Genomic DNA, 13,068 nt, shown 5'->3' with positions numbered 1-13,068 from the left:
CCCTGAGTCCGTCACACAGGTAGGACAGTGGACTGTCACACACATGGCCTCAAGCTCTTGGCAGACAGAACGGGGACTGTCATCTTCCAGTTGAGGAAAGTGGGCTGCAGAGAGGGAAAGTCACTCCAAAGTCACTCAGAACCGGAAGCCAGGGCTTCCCACTCCCACTTCTCCGCACCCCAGCCTGCACAGAAGGCAGCCTGGCTCCTGAGCCCATGCTCTCAACCACACCAAATGCTGCCTCCTCCAGCAACGCCACTAACCAGATGTGAGACCCTGGGCGAGTCATTTACCTCTGGGAGACTCACATTTCCTGTCTGTAAGAGGGGGACTTGCACCTAGTTTATGGGGTGGTTGTGGGGATTGAGTTCAGTTCCTGGTCAGTGTTAAGTGCGGGAACCTAGCAGGTGCTCAGGGAATGGAAGCTATCATCATCATCATCATCATCATCATCATCATCATCATCGTTTCTACTATAACTTGCTGGGGCTGTGGGAAAGCAGTGGTGAGAGAAGGAACCCTGGGGACAGGAGGTCATAGATTTCCCTATGGTCTCTGGTAAGTCACTTCCCCTCGCTGGGCCTCAGTTTTCTCATGTGAGAAATGGGCTCCATCAGGCTCATCCTCCTGACTCCCAGGTGGTCCAGGTGGAATGACCAGCAGGAAGTTCAGGGCTACCTGGGTCCTTCACCCTCACATGCCCCATGACAGGCGGGGTGTCCCTGGGGGAGGCTTTCTGGGACTGAACCCAGCTGGGCTGCAGCGGGCCTGTTGTGTTTGGTCAACGCCTCCTCTGAAACAGACCTCCTGGCCGCAGCCAGGGCCTGACCGGGATCCTGATTGGTCCCGGCTGAGCAGGGCAAACACCAAAGTCACCTACAAACCAAAGGTCCCTTCCCCAGCCTCAGTTTGCAGCCGCCTCGCTCAGGGAGCTCCTCTGTCCCCGCTGAGCCTGTGAGTGACCCCCTCGGGAGAGGAGCCCGCGCCATGTGGAGTCTCGGGGCCCTGCTGCTGACCGCCTGCCTGGCGGTGAGTGCCGACCCTGTGCCCACCCTGCCGGACAACATCCAAGTGCAAGAGAACTTCGACGTGTCTCGGGTAAGGCTGGCCTCTGGGGTGACGGCGGTGAGCAGCTGGGGTTACGTCTTGCCTGCCTCGGGGTCTCGCATCTGGAACTCAGGGGTGGGTCCCTAAAGGCTTTTCCTGCTCAGACTGTCTGGGGTTTGTTGAAGCGACAACTCCATGCACCTGCCATTCTATGGGACTCGTCTGACATCCCAAGTCCAATGCCCTCACCTTCGAACCCGTCCGGAGAAGGTTTTATGCTGACCGCTACCCCTGCAGCCCCCCACAATGCCCAGCCCTCACCCTTTAACCACTCACTGCATCCCACAGCACCTGTTAGCCTGTCCCGGATCCCCTGCCCTCACATGCCTGGGGTGGCACAAGGCGGGCATGTGGGGTTATGGGAAAACCCCATAACCTGGACAGGGTGCTGTGTGTGGGGAGCCCTGGGACTTTTTCCTGGCCCAGCTGTGTCCCAGTCACTGGGTGACCCGGAACAGGACCTCGTCTACCCAGGTCTCCACACGGGCATAAGGGGCTCTCATACTGTCCTACCTGTGCGTCCTGTGGATTTTACTTACTCTCAGGGAGAAGGCAGGGCCGTGGGTGGAGGGGTCTGGGATGGCGAAGGGTCGCAGGCTCGCGCCCTCTGCAGGGATGGAGGGTTCTCTAACTCCCTGACGCACAGTCAGGAAAAGGGGACCTTAGGCCTGTCCTACATCAGCTCAAGGACAGGTGATACTTCCAACATGCAGCGCTCAGAGGTGGTGAGTGCTGGGCCCTTGGAGAGTGATAATGAGGAGGGCCCTGACCCCTGACCTGCCCTTGGCGAGCAGTGGTTGATGATGACCTCAGGGCACGAGGATGTGGACTCCATCCAAATGAAGAGCACAGCCCGCAGCTCTCAGCAGAGTAAGGCCTTCTGCGGGCAGGGGGACCCTCAAGCTTGCCACGGTGCCTGAGTTCCACCATCAGGGCTCCATCCACCCTTGAAGCTGTGTGGCCTCCAATTAGCGATAAGATGTTGTCACAAAAAAATCGAGTCATTCAGAGGAGGGAGGGGAGCAGACAGCTGCCAAGTCTTCCTCAAGGTCAGAGGCAAATCCAAACCCCGAGCACTGTGGCTGCCTCCTAGTTCTACGGGAAATGGTTCCACGTGGCCATGGGCTCCACCTGCCCCTGGCTGGTGAGGTTCAAGGACAGGATGACCATGAGCACGCTGATGCTGAGAGAGGGAGCGACGGAGAGGCAGATCAGCACGACCAGCACGCGTTGGCGGTGAGCTTGGGGATGGCGTGGGAGGGGAGGGGGACCAGGGCCCACCCCACCCTGGCTTCGCTCACCACCACGCCCTGGAAAGCGGCAGGCCTCTCCTTCCAGCCAGGCCCTGGCCTCGGAGCTGCGGATCGCTCTGCTTGCTGCACCAACAGGGCGTCCTTTCTAACCGTCCCCTCTGCACCTCGCGGGCAGTGTCTCCAACGCTATGCCAGTTCTTCAGTCTGCTCTCGCGCTTGGGTATCCCTTAGCTCAGTAAGGGCACTTCCACCCACCAGGGTCCCAGCCTGGAGCTGGGTGGGAGAGGGCTGGCCTGGACCCTTCTCCCTGCTGTCAGTCAGCCCATCATCAAGCCCCTTCCATCCTCTTCTGAAATCTCTCCAATCTGTTCACCTCTCCCCTCTTCCCTGTCACTAACCTTGGTTCAAGCCACCCCTTTTCTCTCCTGCTTGTCTACAACAGCCTCTCTGCTTTCCTCCCCACCTCTAATCTCGAACCTTCCATTCAATGAATTCTTCACCCAGCAACCAGAAAAGACCTTTAAAAAAACTCAAATCTGCTGAAACTTTTCCATCGCTCCCTACTGCCCTTAGGAATAAAATTCAACCCCTTTGACATGGCTTGCCAGCGCCCCCCCCACCCCCGGCCCCCAGCACTCACCATCCCCTGCCTCACTCTCTCCCATGATCTCTGGGACCCACCCAAGTGGACTGCTTTCAGTTCCTGGAATCCTTCATCCTCTCCTACCTCTCGGCCTTTGCACCATATATTCCTTCTACTGGGAAAACCTCTCCCCACCTCCCTGGGCTAATTCCTGTGGATCCTTCAGGACTCAGGTTCTATGTCACTTCCTCCAGGAAGCCCTCCCTGACCACTGCAGGTTCAGGTTACATGCCTCCCTCTGTGTTCTTGGAGCACCTCATGCTTCCTGAATGTGGCCTCTGGCCTGCCCCCTGTCACACTCAATTGTAAGCTTCACATGGGGACAGGGCCTGTCTTGCCCTCCTCTGTATCCCCAGCATGTAGCACAGTGCCTGGCACACTGATGCTGCTCGATAAGTAATACTCGTAACAATAACAGCTAAGATGTGCATAGTGCTTACGCTAAGCTCTTTACATATAAAACCTCATTTGATCTTCTCAGCCATGATATGAGGTGACACTATCATTACCCCCATTTCACAAGTAAGGGAACTGGGGCAAGAGAGACACAGAGTAATAAACGAAGGCATTAATTACTTCACCACTCGGACTTCCCAGTGAATCGACACAATATGCAGATTTGGTTAAGGAAGCTGATTTTGAGTACTCGCTTTGCTAAGAGATGGCATGGATTAGTCCCTTTTTTCTCTGTCCCTCTATCCCCTCACATGTGAAATGGATGAGGTGTCCCCCAGAGCTGATGTAAGGGTTAAACAAGGTAATTGAAAATGTTACTTTCCGATTAAAAAGAGAGAGAGAGAGAGAGATTTGGCAAGAACAGGAAGGAGAAGGGGGTGTGGGAGCATGGCCTCGACCAGCATTTACCTCGCCTTCGGTTTGTTCACTTCCAGGAGAGGCGTCTGTGAGGAGCTCTCCGGGACCTACGAGAAAACAGACACTGACGGAAAGTTCCTCTATCACAAAGCCAGTAGGTTGAGTCAGAGGACACACCACAGCTCTCTCCTTCGCCGAACAATACCTTGACGCCTTCAGCTCTCTTTCCTTGTCTTCCCCTCTGACCTTTCCTCCTATTTTTCCGAGATGTATCTAGCCTTCTTCCAAATGCTTCCTCCTCCTCCCCTTCCCCCTCCCCCTCCTCCCCCTCCTCCCCCTCCTCCTCCTCCTTCTCCTCCTCTCTCTTTCCCTCCCTCCTTCTGTTTCTCTATCACTCTCTCACACATGCACACCCAGAATTAGAGTGATGGTGTGAAAATGAGGATAATATCAAGATTTCATCAGTCCTCATGTTAGGCATCTGCAATCAGCTGATAAAGGTTTGCCAAGCATCTACCATGTACAGAGTGCATGGTGCCACGTGATAGAGGGCCTTGGACATGAGTTTATTCATTTATCCAGCAAATGTTTATTGAATATGCTCTGTGTGTTAACTAATTGTGCTCAAGGTTGAATATATGAATGTTTGGGTAGATGGATGGTTGGAGTGAGAGAATAAACGAATTAATTATTCATCGAATAGATAAATTGATGATTTCAGGAATGGAGGGAAGAAGAAAGAAAGAAAGGAAAGAAGGAAGGAAGGAGGAAGGGATGAAGGAAAATGGATCCATGAGAGGATGGATGGATGAAGTGATGGTAGATGAATTAATGATAACTCTACGGAGGAGATGGACGAATAGATAAACAAGAATATGGAAGGGATGGGTAGACAGGATGGCCGAATAGGTGATGTGTGGGTGACCAGGTAAAGGACCTCGGGCCAGAGGAGTCTTCTGACCACTGAGCCCTTCGTCTTCCTGCATCTCCCATGCAGAATGGCACATCACCATCGAGTCCTATGTGGTCCACACCAACTATGATGAGTATGCCATTATTCTGAGCAAGAAATTCAGCCGCCACCATGGAACCACAATTACCGCCAAGCTCTACGGTAAAGGCCTGCAACCAGCTAAGCTCAGTGGAGTGGGGGTGGGAGGGGACCCGTGGTTTAGGGACAGTGGCGTGGGGAGGGACGGAGGGTTTTGCTTTTTCCTTCTGATAAATTTCAGTTCCAGGACATGTGGGAGCATTTGCTTTGCCTGGAGGAGGGAGAACTCAGTCTCCCGTTTAAGGCAGAATCCTCTTCTTTTGGTCTCTAACATTCCAGACCGGAGAACTCCAGAGCCTCCGGGCCCTTAAGGAACCCGTGGAAGAGCCCTGTGTGGGAGTGGGGAGACCTGAGTGGGGGGTTGGGTGGGACCCTCTTCCTTTTCTGAAGCTGACCTTTCCATCATGTATTGAAGAGGTCAAACTGGACCAATAGTTTTCAACCTTCCCCTAAATGAAAATGCCTGGGCAAAATAATCGCAGGTCCTGCCAGCCCAGGCCCTGCGGTTCTAGGCGTCTTCTCTGCTTCCCACTTGCAGGGCGGCAGCCACAGCTCCGGGAGAGCCTGCTGCAGGAGTTCAGGGAGGTCGCCCTGGGTGTGGGCATCCCCGAGGACTCTATCTTCACCCTGGCCGACAGAGGTAAGTGGCACCCCCACCCCACCTCACACTTCTGTCTCCTCCTCATCCTTCATGGCCCCCAGAGAACATCTTCCGAGCCCCTGGGTCTGCCTTGTAACCCTCTGAGATAAGCGGAGCGGCAGTCTTCGATACAGAGAAGGCAGCTGGGGCCCCTGGGTTTGCTGCAAGTCACACAGCATATACTTGGCAGAGCCTGGACTAGAGCCAGTTCAATGTTCACTCTACTGCGACGTGTCCAAGTGAGGTGATAGCCAGACTGCACCGGTACCTCTTAGAGGTGATAGAGTGTTAGGGTGGAGGCATGGCCTCCAGAGTTAGAGCACCTAGGTTCCAACTGAGCTGTGCGGCTGGCTTCTGGCTGGTCAGTCTTCCAGAGCCTCATTTTCCTCATCTGTAAAATGGGGATAACAGTGTCTCTCATACAAGTTGCTGTGAGGAGTCAATGAGATAAAGCCATTAAATACAAGAGCACTGTGCCTGGGGTCTAGTAAGCGCTCAACCAATGTTAGCCATTGCCGCCCTGTGATGGAGCAGAGGACAGGCTGGTGGCGAGGTGGAGAGGACGCCGATGGTGAAGGTGGTGCAGCCACCAGCCTGTAGCTTTTCTCATGAATGACCTTCAGTAAGCCATTGGGGGGAGCCATTCATGAAGTGGGCTACTGCACGAGACAGTTCCCAGTGCGATGCCCACCTGGCACGCAGCCAGCACCCTGAAAGCAGCAAAGCCCTCTCTGGTTTAGGGTGCCCCCAAGTGTGGTCCTCTTACTCACCTCCGTCTCCTGTCCTCTGACCTAGGAGAGTGCGTCCCTGGGGAGCAGGAACCAGATCCCACTTCACCCCCAGTGAGTACTCTTTGCCCTACTCCACCCCCAACCCCCCGCTTGATTTTTGCTGCCCTTGCTTAGGCCCTGCTGTAGTGGTGGTGGTGGTAGTTGAGGGGGGGGGGGCATTGAGAGGGGTTGGGGGAAGGCAGCGAGGGGCAGGGGTTTTGAGGTCAGTCCCACCTGGGCTCAATCTTGGTTCTGCCATTTAGGCTTCTTGCGGCACCACCTGGACCTCACTTTTCTCACGTACGAAATGGGGTAGTTAGTTGCCTTCCAGGAGGTAGAATTCAATGACAGGTTACAGAAGGTCTTAGCATGCTGCCTAAAACCAGTGAAGTATTTAATAATTAATGAAGTAACAATACTCAATAAATGAAAATAAAATTACTTTATCTTAAAAAAAAAAAAAAAGAGCAAACCTGAGAGCGAGCAGCTTCTCAAACCATCGGGCAGAACGTCTCGGCTGCCTTTTGATCTTTGGGGCTTCCTTACGCCTCTGTTCTATTCGCCTGCTTTTTGCCATATTGACTGAGCTTTATCCATAATTTTTTCTCTGATTATTTGAAAACTATATAGCCTATTTTATTCTGCTGGTGTGTGTATAAATCTATATATGTGTGTATAAATATATATAATGTTTCCTTAGAAACATATTCTTGAAAATTGAAAAACTACAAGAAAGCAAAAAAAGGACAATGTCCTTACTCCTGCATAGAATTAACAGTTAACATATTGTTTGCCTCTACACCTTAAAGAAAAATTACCACTGATTTGATAAAAACTAACATATATAAAGAATTAAAACAATGCAGAAAAGTATTAACAAAATTCGAGTCCTTTTAAAATTCCACCACCCGGAAACTGCCGGCATTCACATCATTCCAGGAATCGTGACGTGCACGCGTGTGGGGAGGCCACGTGGCAGGAAGATTGGGTCGACAGAGGCACGGGTTTAGGTATACTCTTATGAAGTGGGATTATATTGCAGATGCTACTTCTAATTTTAAAAGCTTTCACTGTAGTTTTATATGAATTTTTTAAAAAAAATGAAGTGGACTCCTTGAACTCCAAGTAGGTATTTCTTTACCACAAGAGACTCATTTCTTAAAGAAGGCTCCAAGCAACGTCAAGGTTAGGAGAAAGCACTTTTAGAGGATGTCTGTGGCCTCTATGATTTGAAGGACAAATGTTCCACCCCGTCCCCTTTTTCTTTACGTTGTCCAGATCATTGCTGTCGCCATAATTCCCAGTCATTTAGGGGCCGGTGTTATTATTATTATTATTTTTTAGCAATTAGTTGTTCTTATGCTGTTGCTTTTCCTCGGCTTATGATTCCATGTGTACAGACTTGTCTACCCAGTGAGATGGAGATGGTGTCTTCTCGCACATCTTTGTAATCTCCCCCCCAGTGCCAAGATCAGTGCTGAACAATTGTAGATACTGAACAAGGCCACTTGGATTGATTTCATTTTGCTTTCTACATTTTCCAAATTTCCCTAGTTAATGATCCCATCAAATCCAAGCCTTCCAGACTTTTTCCTGCTACTGGAGGATCCTGATTATTTATTTCCAGGCTGGCATTTACCCCTTAATTCTTCATTGCTTTTAAGAATAAAACTTGCCTATGCCCACGATTCAATTCAGGAATTAGTTATTTCTTTGTTGTTCCTGTAAGGGATTAACATCAAGCATGGACTGACAGTCTATCCTTGGTATTATGCAATGTGGGTTGATGCAAACTGGTCTAATGCAACAAGTAATTCTAATATGTGCTTTCTACTCACAGTTTCCCATGGCCGTTGGCACTGGCACCTTCAACGGCCTCAACGAGCCTGCAGGAGGACAAGTAAGGCTTTTCACTCCTTTTGCTTCCATCACATCCCCCCTCTAGCAAATGCTACCCCAAAAAGGGCGAGGGCAGGGCTTCAGCTCCTGGGGGTGTGTTGAGACTGTGGAATCTTGAGATTCCCTGGTTTCAAGAAAAGTTGTGATTGTGTTTCAACTTCCACTCAGACCATTTCACCTCGGGATTTCGATGGCACCAGACCATTGTTTTCAAAAGTATGACATGTAGAACGTTGTGACAAGCTTTCTAAAAATCTGGGTTACAGCCATCGGACATGAACATGCCATCCTCTTCTGGCAAAGTTGTATTTTTTTTAAATGACAAATTTCAGTTCTATTGTTTTAACATTCAATATTATTGAATGTCTAATTTTTAGGAAAATGATGCAGATGGACTTTGTAAATTGTTCTTTCATAGAGAGCTTCTTCCTAATTAGCAGCACTTGGGGGATATATATATATATGTACTAGTATTTAGTCTCTCTGATCTTTGTGAGGGTTTAGAGACTTTAATGTTACTCAAAGGTGAGTCAAACTCTATATCAATAAATACAAAGCTGCTTTAAAATAAGAAGAAACTCTTCATAGGAAAGTTTTGATGCATAAAATTATAGCATTAAAAATGTAATTTTAATTTCACATTAAGATGAGTTTCCTTTAATGTGTATCACATTTTTTCATGCTCTCTCTCTCCCCTAAGTGTCTAAATTGTATGGGGGCTGGTTCATTGTCTCTTGTTGAGCCTCTATTCCTAGTACTTATTCTTTCCTTTTTAAAAAAATATATTTTATTGATTTTTTTACAGAGAGGAAGGGAGAGGGAGAGAGTGTTAGAAACATCCATGAGAGAGAAACATCAGCTGCCTCCTGCACACCCCCTCCTGGGGATGTGCCCACAACCAAGGTACATGCCCTTGACCGGAATCGAACCTGGGACCCTTGCGTCCGCAGGCCAACGCTCTATCCTTATTTCTTAACCAATACATGATGACGATTAGAAAAATGCTATGTATTACAACCAACATACAACTTATACATGCATTGTGTTTTGTTTTGTTTTTATTCAATTTATTGGGGTGACTGGTCAACATGAACATACAGGTTTCAGGTGTGGGTTTCTATGTTACAAGATCTGTATATTGCACTGTGTGCCCACTACCCAAAGTCAAATCTTCTCCTGTCACCATATATTAGGACTCCCTGCTCCCCCGAATCCCTTCCCTCTGGTCATCACCACACTGCTGTCTGTGTTCACAAGTTTCAGTTTTATGTCCCACATATGAGTGAAATCATATGGGTCTTAACCTTTTCTGACTTATTTCACCCAGCATAATGTTCTCAGGGTCCATCCAGGTTGTTGCAAATGGCGCTACTTCATCCTTTCTTACGGCTGGGTAGTATTCCATTGTGTATATGTAGCACATCTTCTTTACCCAGTGCCTTCAAGCTTCTCACATGGGAGCACTACCAACGGTGGGGTAGATTCCTTTTCCATAATTATAGTCTTCTGGCACTTCAACTGGAGGTTGGATGTGAGGTATTGTTATACCACGAGGTTCTAATTTTTCATTTCAATCCGGAAATCTGTCCCGTGATGCCCATTCTGGAATTCAGGTTGAAGTGTTCTGGGAAACAGGTCATCAGCCAGTCCAGTATCTGTGCTTCTGTCTACAGCCTGATTCCCAACACAAATGGTGGATGTACTCTAGGGGTACAGGTGAGCAATAGTGGCAAGGTCCCTGCAACAGCTGCTTCTCTTTGTCTCCCCAGAGAGCCCGGCGGGCTGTGCTGCCCCAGGAACAGGAAGGCTCGGGGGCTGGGCAACTGGTAACTGGTTTAATGAAGAAAGAAGGTAATGATCACGCACCTTGCCACCCTCTTCTGTCACACTCCAGAAAGGAAGGACCCATGGATGACTCACCCTGGGGGCTGCCCTCATGACCATAAAATCCTTTTATTCCTAATAGAGTCCAGGTTAGGCCTAGGAAAGGCAAATCAAGTCCTCTGCCCTGTGCAGGGGGGGTGAGGGGAGAGAGGAGACAAAGCATGGGCTCCGCTCCATGGTAAGAAGCCAGTGCTCGCCCTGTCTCCCGGTGTGGCCTCCCAGCCGTGTTTTCCTCATCTGTACCACAGCATAGCCACCTGCTGAGCTGGCCACCAGGCTGGGGGCAAGGTGGGGAAGGATGGAGGGAGGCTTCGTGTAGTTGACAGTACTTACCAACAACTCCCTCTGCAAACATGGAACCTGCTCCACCCCAGACTGTGTGCTGGGCACTGGAGTCACAGAGACAAAGCACCCAGGTCTTTTGGGAACCTCTGGTCAAGTGGGGGAGGCAGTCAGGGAAAAAAGTGATGGGCCCAAAAGGGAGGGTCAGCAAAGAGGCTGGAGTAGCTCCGAGGATGCAGGGGTGAGGAGATCAAGGACTTCATGGCTGAAGGGGAATGCATGCCGTGTCCAGGTATCCAGGTAGGGTTTTGCTCCATCAAGGCATGGGGGCGGGGCTCGGTGAAGAGGCCAGGCTGTGTGGCATGCGTGCTGGTGAGTGTGTTATCAACTACTACTATGACAGAGGGTTTGGGCAGACAGGACCAACATGGGACGGTGGGTCTGTGGGTCGCTGGAAACTCCCCGTGTTCTGGAGTGAAATGAGCATTGATTTTGGAGTCCAACAGACATGATTTTGAACCTTGCTTTACCTCTCAGCATCAATGTCATCTATAAAATTAGCTGGTAATCCTTCCTCGGGGTGCAGAGGTGAAGACTAATTGACAAGATGCATGGGAAGTGTCCAGCCTGCACACTAGCACTCAGTAAGCGCTGCCGTTCCGCCCCTCCCCAGATGCCTGCCAACTGGGCTACGCAGAGGGTCCTTGCCTAGGGATGGTCAGGAGGTATTTCTATAACGGCTCGTCCATGGCCTGTGAGCCTTTCCAATATGGCGGCTGCCTAGGCAACAGCAACAACTTTGTCTCGGAGAAGGAGTGTCTGCAGACCTGCAGAACCGTGGGTGAGTCCGGGCCCTTGGCCGCTGTGCACGCTGCAGCTCGCAGCGCCGTCCTCCCGGTGGGCCACCTGCCAATTGAACCGGTGGCTAAGAGAGGGCGTTCCCGGGGTGGAAATCCAGGGCGAGTTTCCTGAAGTCGTAGGAAGTGCCATTTGCAGATGGGTGACGGTAGGCAAGTTATTTCTTCTCATAGGCGCCAGCTTCCCAGCCTAGAAGGATGGGACTAGGTGTTCTAGATGAGCAAGGTCCCCTGGTTCAGGTCCTGTGCCTCACCTTAGCCAATCGGAAGGATTACTAATGCTGTGCCTCCCCCCCTCCCCCCCCTCCACAGCGGCCTGCAATCTCCCCATAGTCCCCGGCCCCTGCCGAGCCTTCGTCCGGCTCTGGGCATTCGATGCCGTCCAGGGGAAGTGCGTCCTCTTTCAATACGGGGGCTGCCAGGGCAACGGCAACAAGTTCTACTCCGAGAAGGAGTGCAAGGAGTACTGCGGCGTCCCTGGCGACGGTAGGAGGCCCTGTGGGGGGCCAGGCTGGGCCAAGCGGCTCTTGGGGTCCAGGTGGGAGAGCCCTGTAGGTGGGGGCCTGGAGAGCTGAGTTCTGGACTCTGTACCAGGTGACCAGCCCGCCCACTCCCGGGGCCTCAGCTTCCCATCTTTCATGTGGGGCCAAGCCCTAGGCCTCAGCCCAGCTTGGATGGGGTACCCGGGGTACCGGGTATACTAGGGTAGGCAGAGGGTGTGCAGCGCAGTCTGAGGAGCCTGGCAGAACTGGGCTGATTCTGGTGCTGCCACATTCGGGCTGGCCAGTTTGGGCCTCAGTTTTCTCTTGTGAAATGGGACAAAGCACTTATTTCCCAGACTTCCCAGTGCCTGGCACGGGTAGTGCTCAGCTAACGGCACCTGTTACTGATAATGATGGTGATGCTATGGGGAGGACAGGGCAGGTCCACCTCGCTTCATTGCGCTTCACAGATATTACCACTCACTTCATTGTGGTGGTGGCTTTGCTGCGCGGGTCTGGAACCCAACCCGCAATATCTCCGAGGTATGCCTGTAACAGCATTGCGGGAACAGCAGCCATTTAAGATTACAGTGCCTCATCTCCCCGCTGGGACATGGCACCTAAAGTAAGCCAGAAGAGGCAGGAAGTCAGATCATCCTGTGGAATGCACCGTGGGGACATCTAGCCACTCAGCAAGCGGGTTTCTGGCCTCAGGCCCCAGCTCGGCCCAAGCTGCCTTACCCCCTCCATGAGCCTCCCACCCCCACCCCTCCCAACCTTCCCAGCCCTGAGCCCCACACCTACTCCCTGATCCTCTGTGTCCGCAGGAGACGAGGAGCTGCTGCGCTTCTCCAACTGACGGGTCCAAGGCCAGCGGTCCAAGGCCAGAGGATGCGGGGAGGCTGCGGGCCAGAGCCTGGCCCAGGGCCCCACACCAGGCAGGCCTGGCCGAGGGACCTGGGTTCAAATAAAAGCCAAAGCATGGACTCCTGAAGTTCCGTGTCCTGACTGTTCATTGTCATCCTAGTGTAACGGGATGGGGGCAGGAGGGGGAGACAAAGCTGGCGGGCGGGAGTGGCCCAGCCCGCCCCAGAAGTGGGAAACGTGTGTGGAGGAAAGGTAACTGAACCATCTTCCCTGCGTGAAATGGGCTATGCACATTGGGACACAGAGAACCAGTTCCCTTTGCTTGACAACAGTATAAAAGAGGATTGTTTTGTTTTCATAACGCTAGAGGGGGTGGTTCTGGGTACTTGTTTCTGGGGAGGTTTGATGGGTCACCAGTGACGCAGGGTCAGAATAATGTGCCCTATGAGCCCAGGGGGGGTCAGTGCCTGAAATAATTCCCGTTCTTCGCCGCATGGAACCCCCTCTTTTACTTTGGCCA

The 13,068-nt window shown here is 51.6% G+C and overlaps 1 protein-coding gene across 1 annotated transcript; it reads left to right on the top strand.

Moving 5' to 3' along the window:
* Positions 1–889: 889 nt before the first annotated feature.
* On the top strand, positions 890–12,704 carry AMBP (alpha-1-microglobulin/bikunin precursor). Its single transcript, XM_079791479.1, has 11 exons — positions 890–1,098; positions 2,201–2,343; positions 3,894–3,970; positions 4,814–4,930; positions 5,406–5,507; positions 6,303–6,349; positions 8,118–8,177; positions 9,946–10,027; positions 11,016–11,183; positions 11,512–11,685; positions 12,509–12,704. Exons 1-11 carry the CDS (start codon positions 988–990, stop codon positions 12,538–12,540), a joined length of 1,113 nt encoding a protein of 370 aa, XP_079647605.1. The 5' UTR covers positions 890–987; the 3' UTR covers positions 12,541–12,704.
* Positions 12,705–13,068: the final 364 nt, after the last annotated feature.

Source organism: Cnephaeus nilssonii (assembly GCF_951640355.1).
Source record: "Cnephaeus nilssonii genome assembly, chromosome: 14".
NCBI classification, from domain to species: Eukaryota; Metazoa; Chordata; class Mammalia; order Chiroptera; family Vespertilionidae; genus Cnephaeus; species Cnephaeus nilssonii.
Note: the sequence above shows the minus strand (reverse complement) of the source record. Positions and strands in the feature narration are given on the sequence as shown.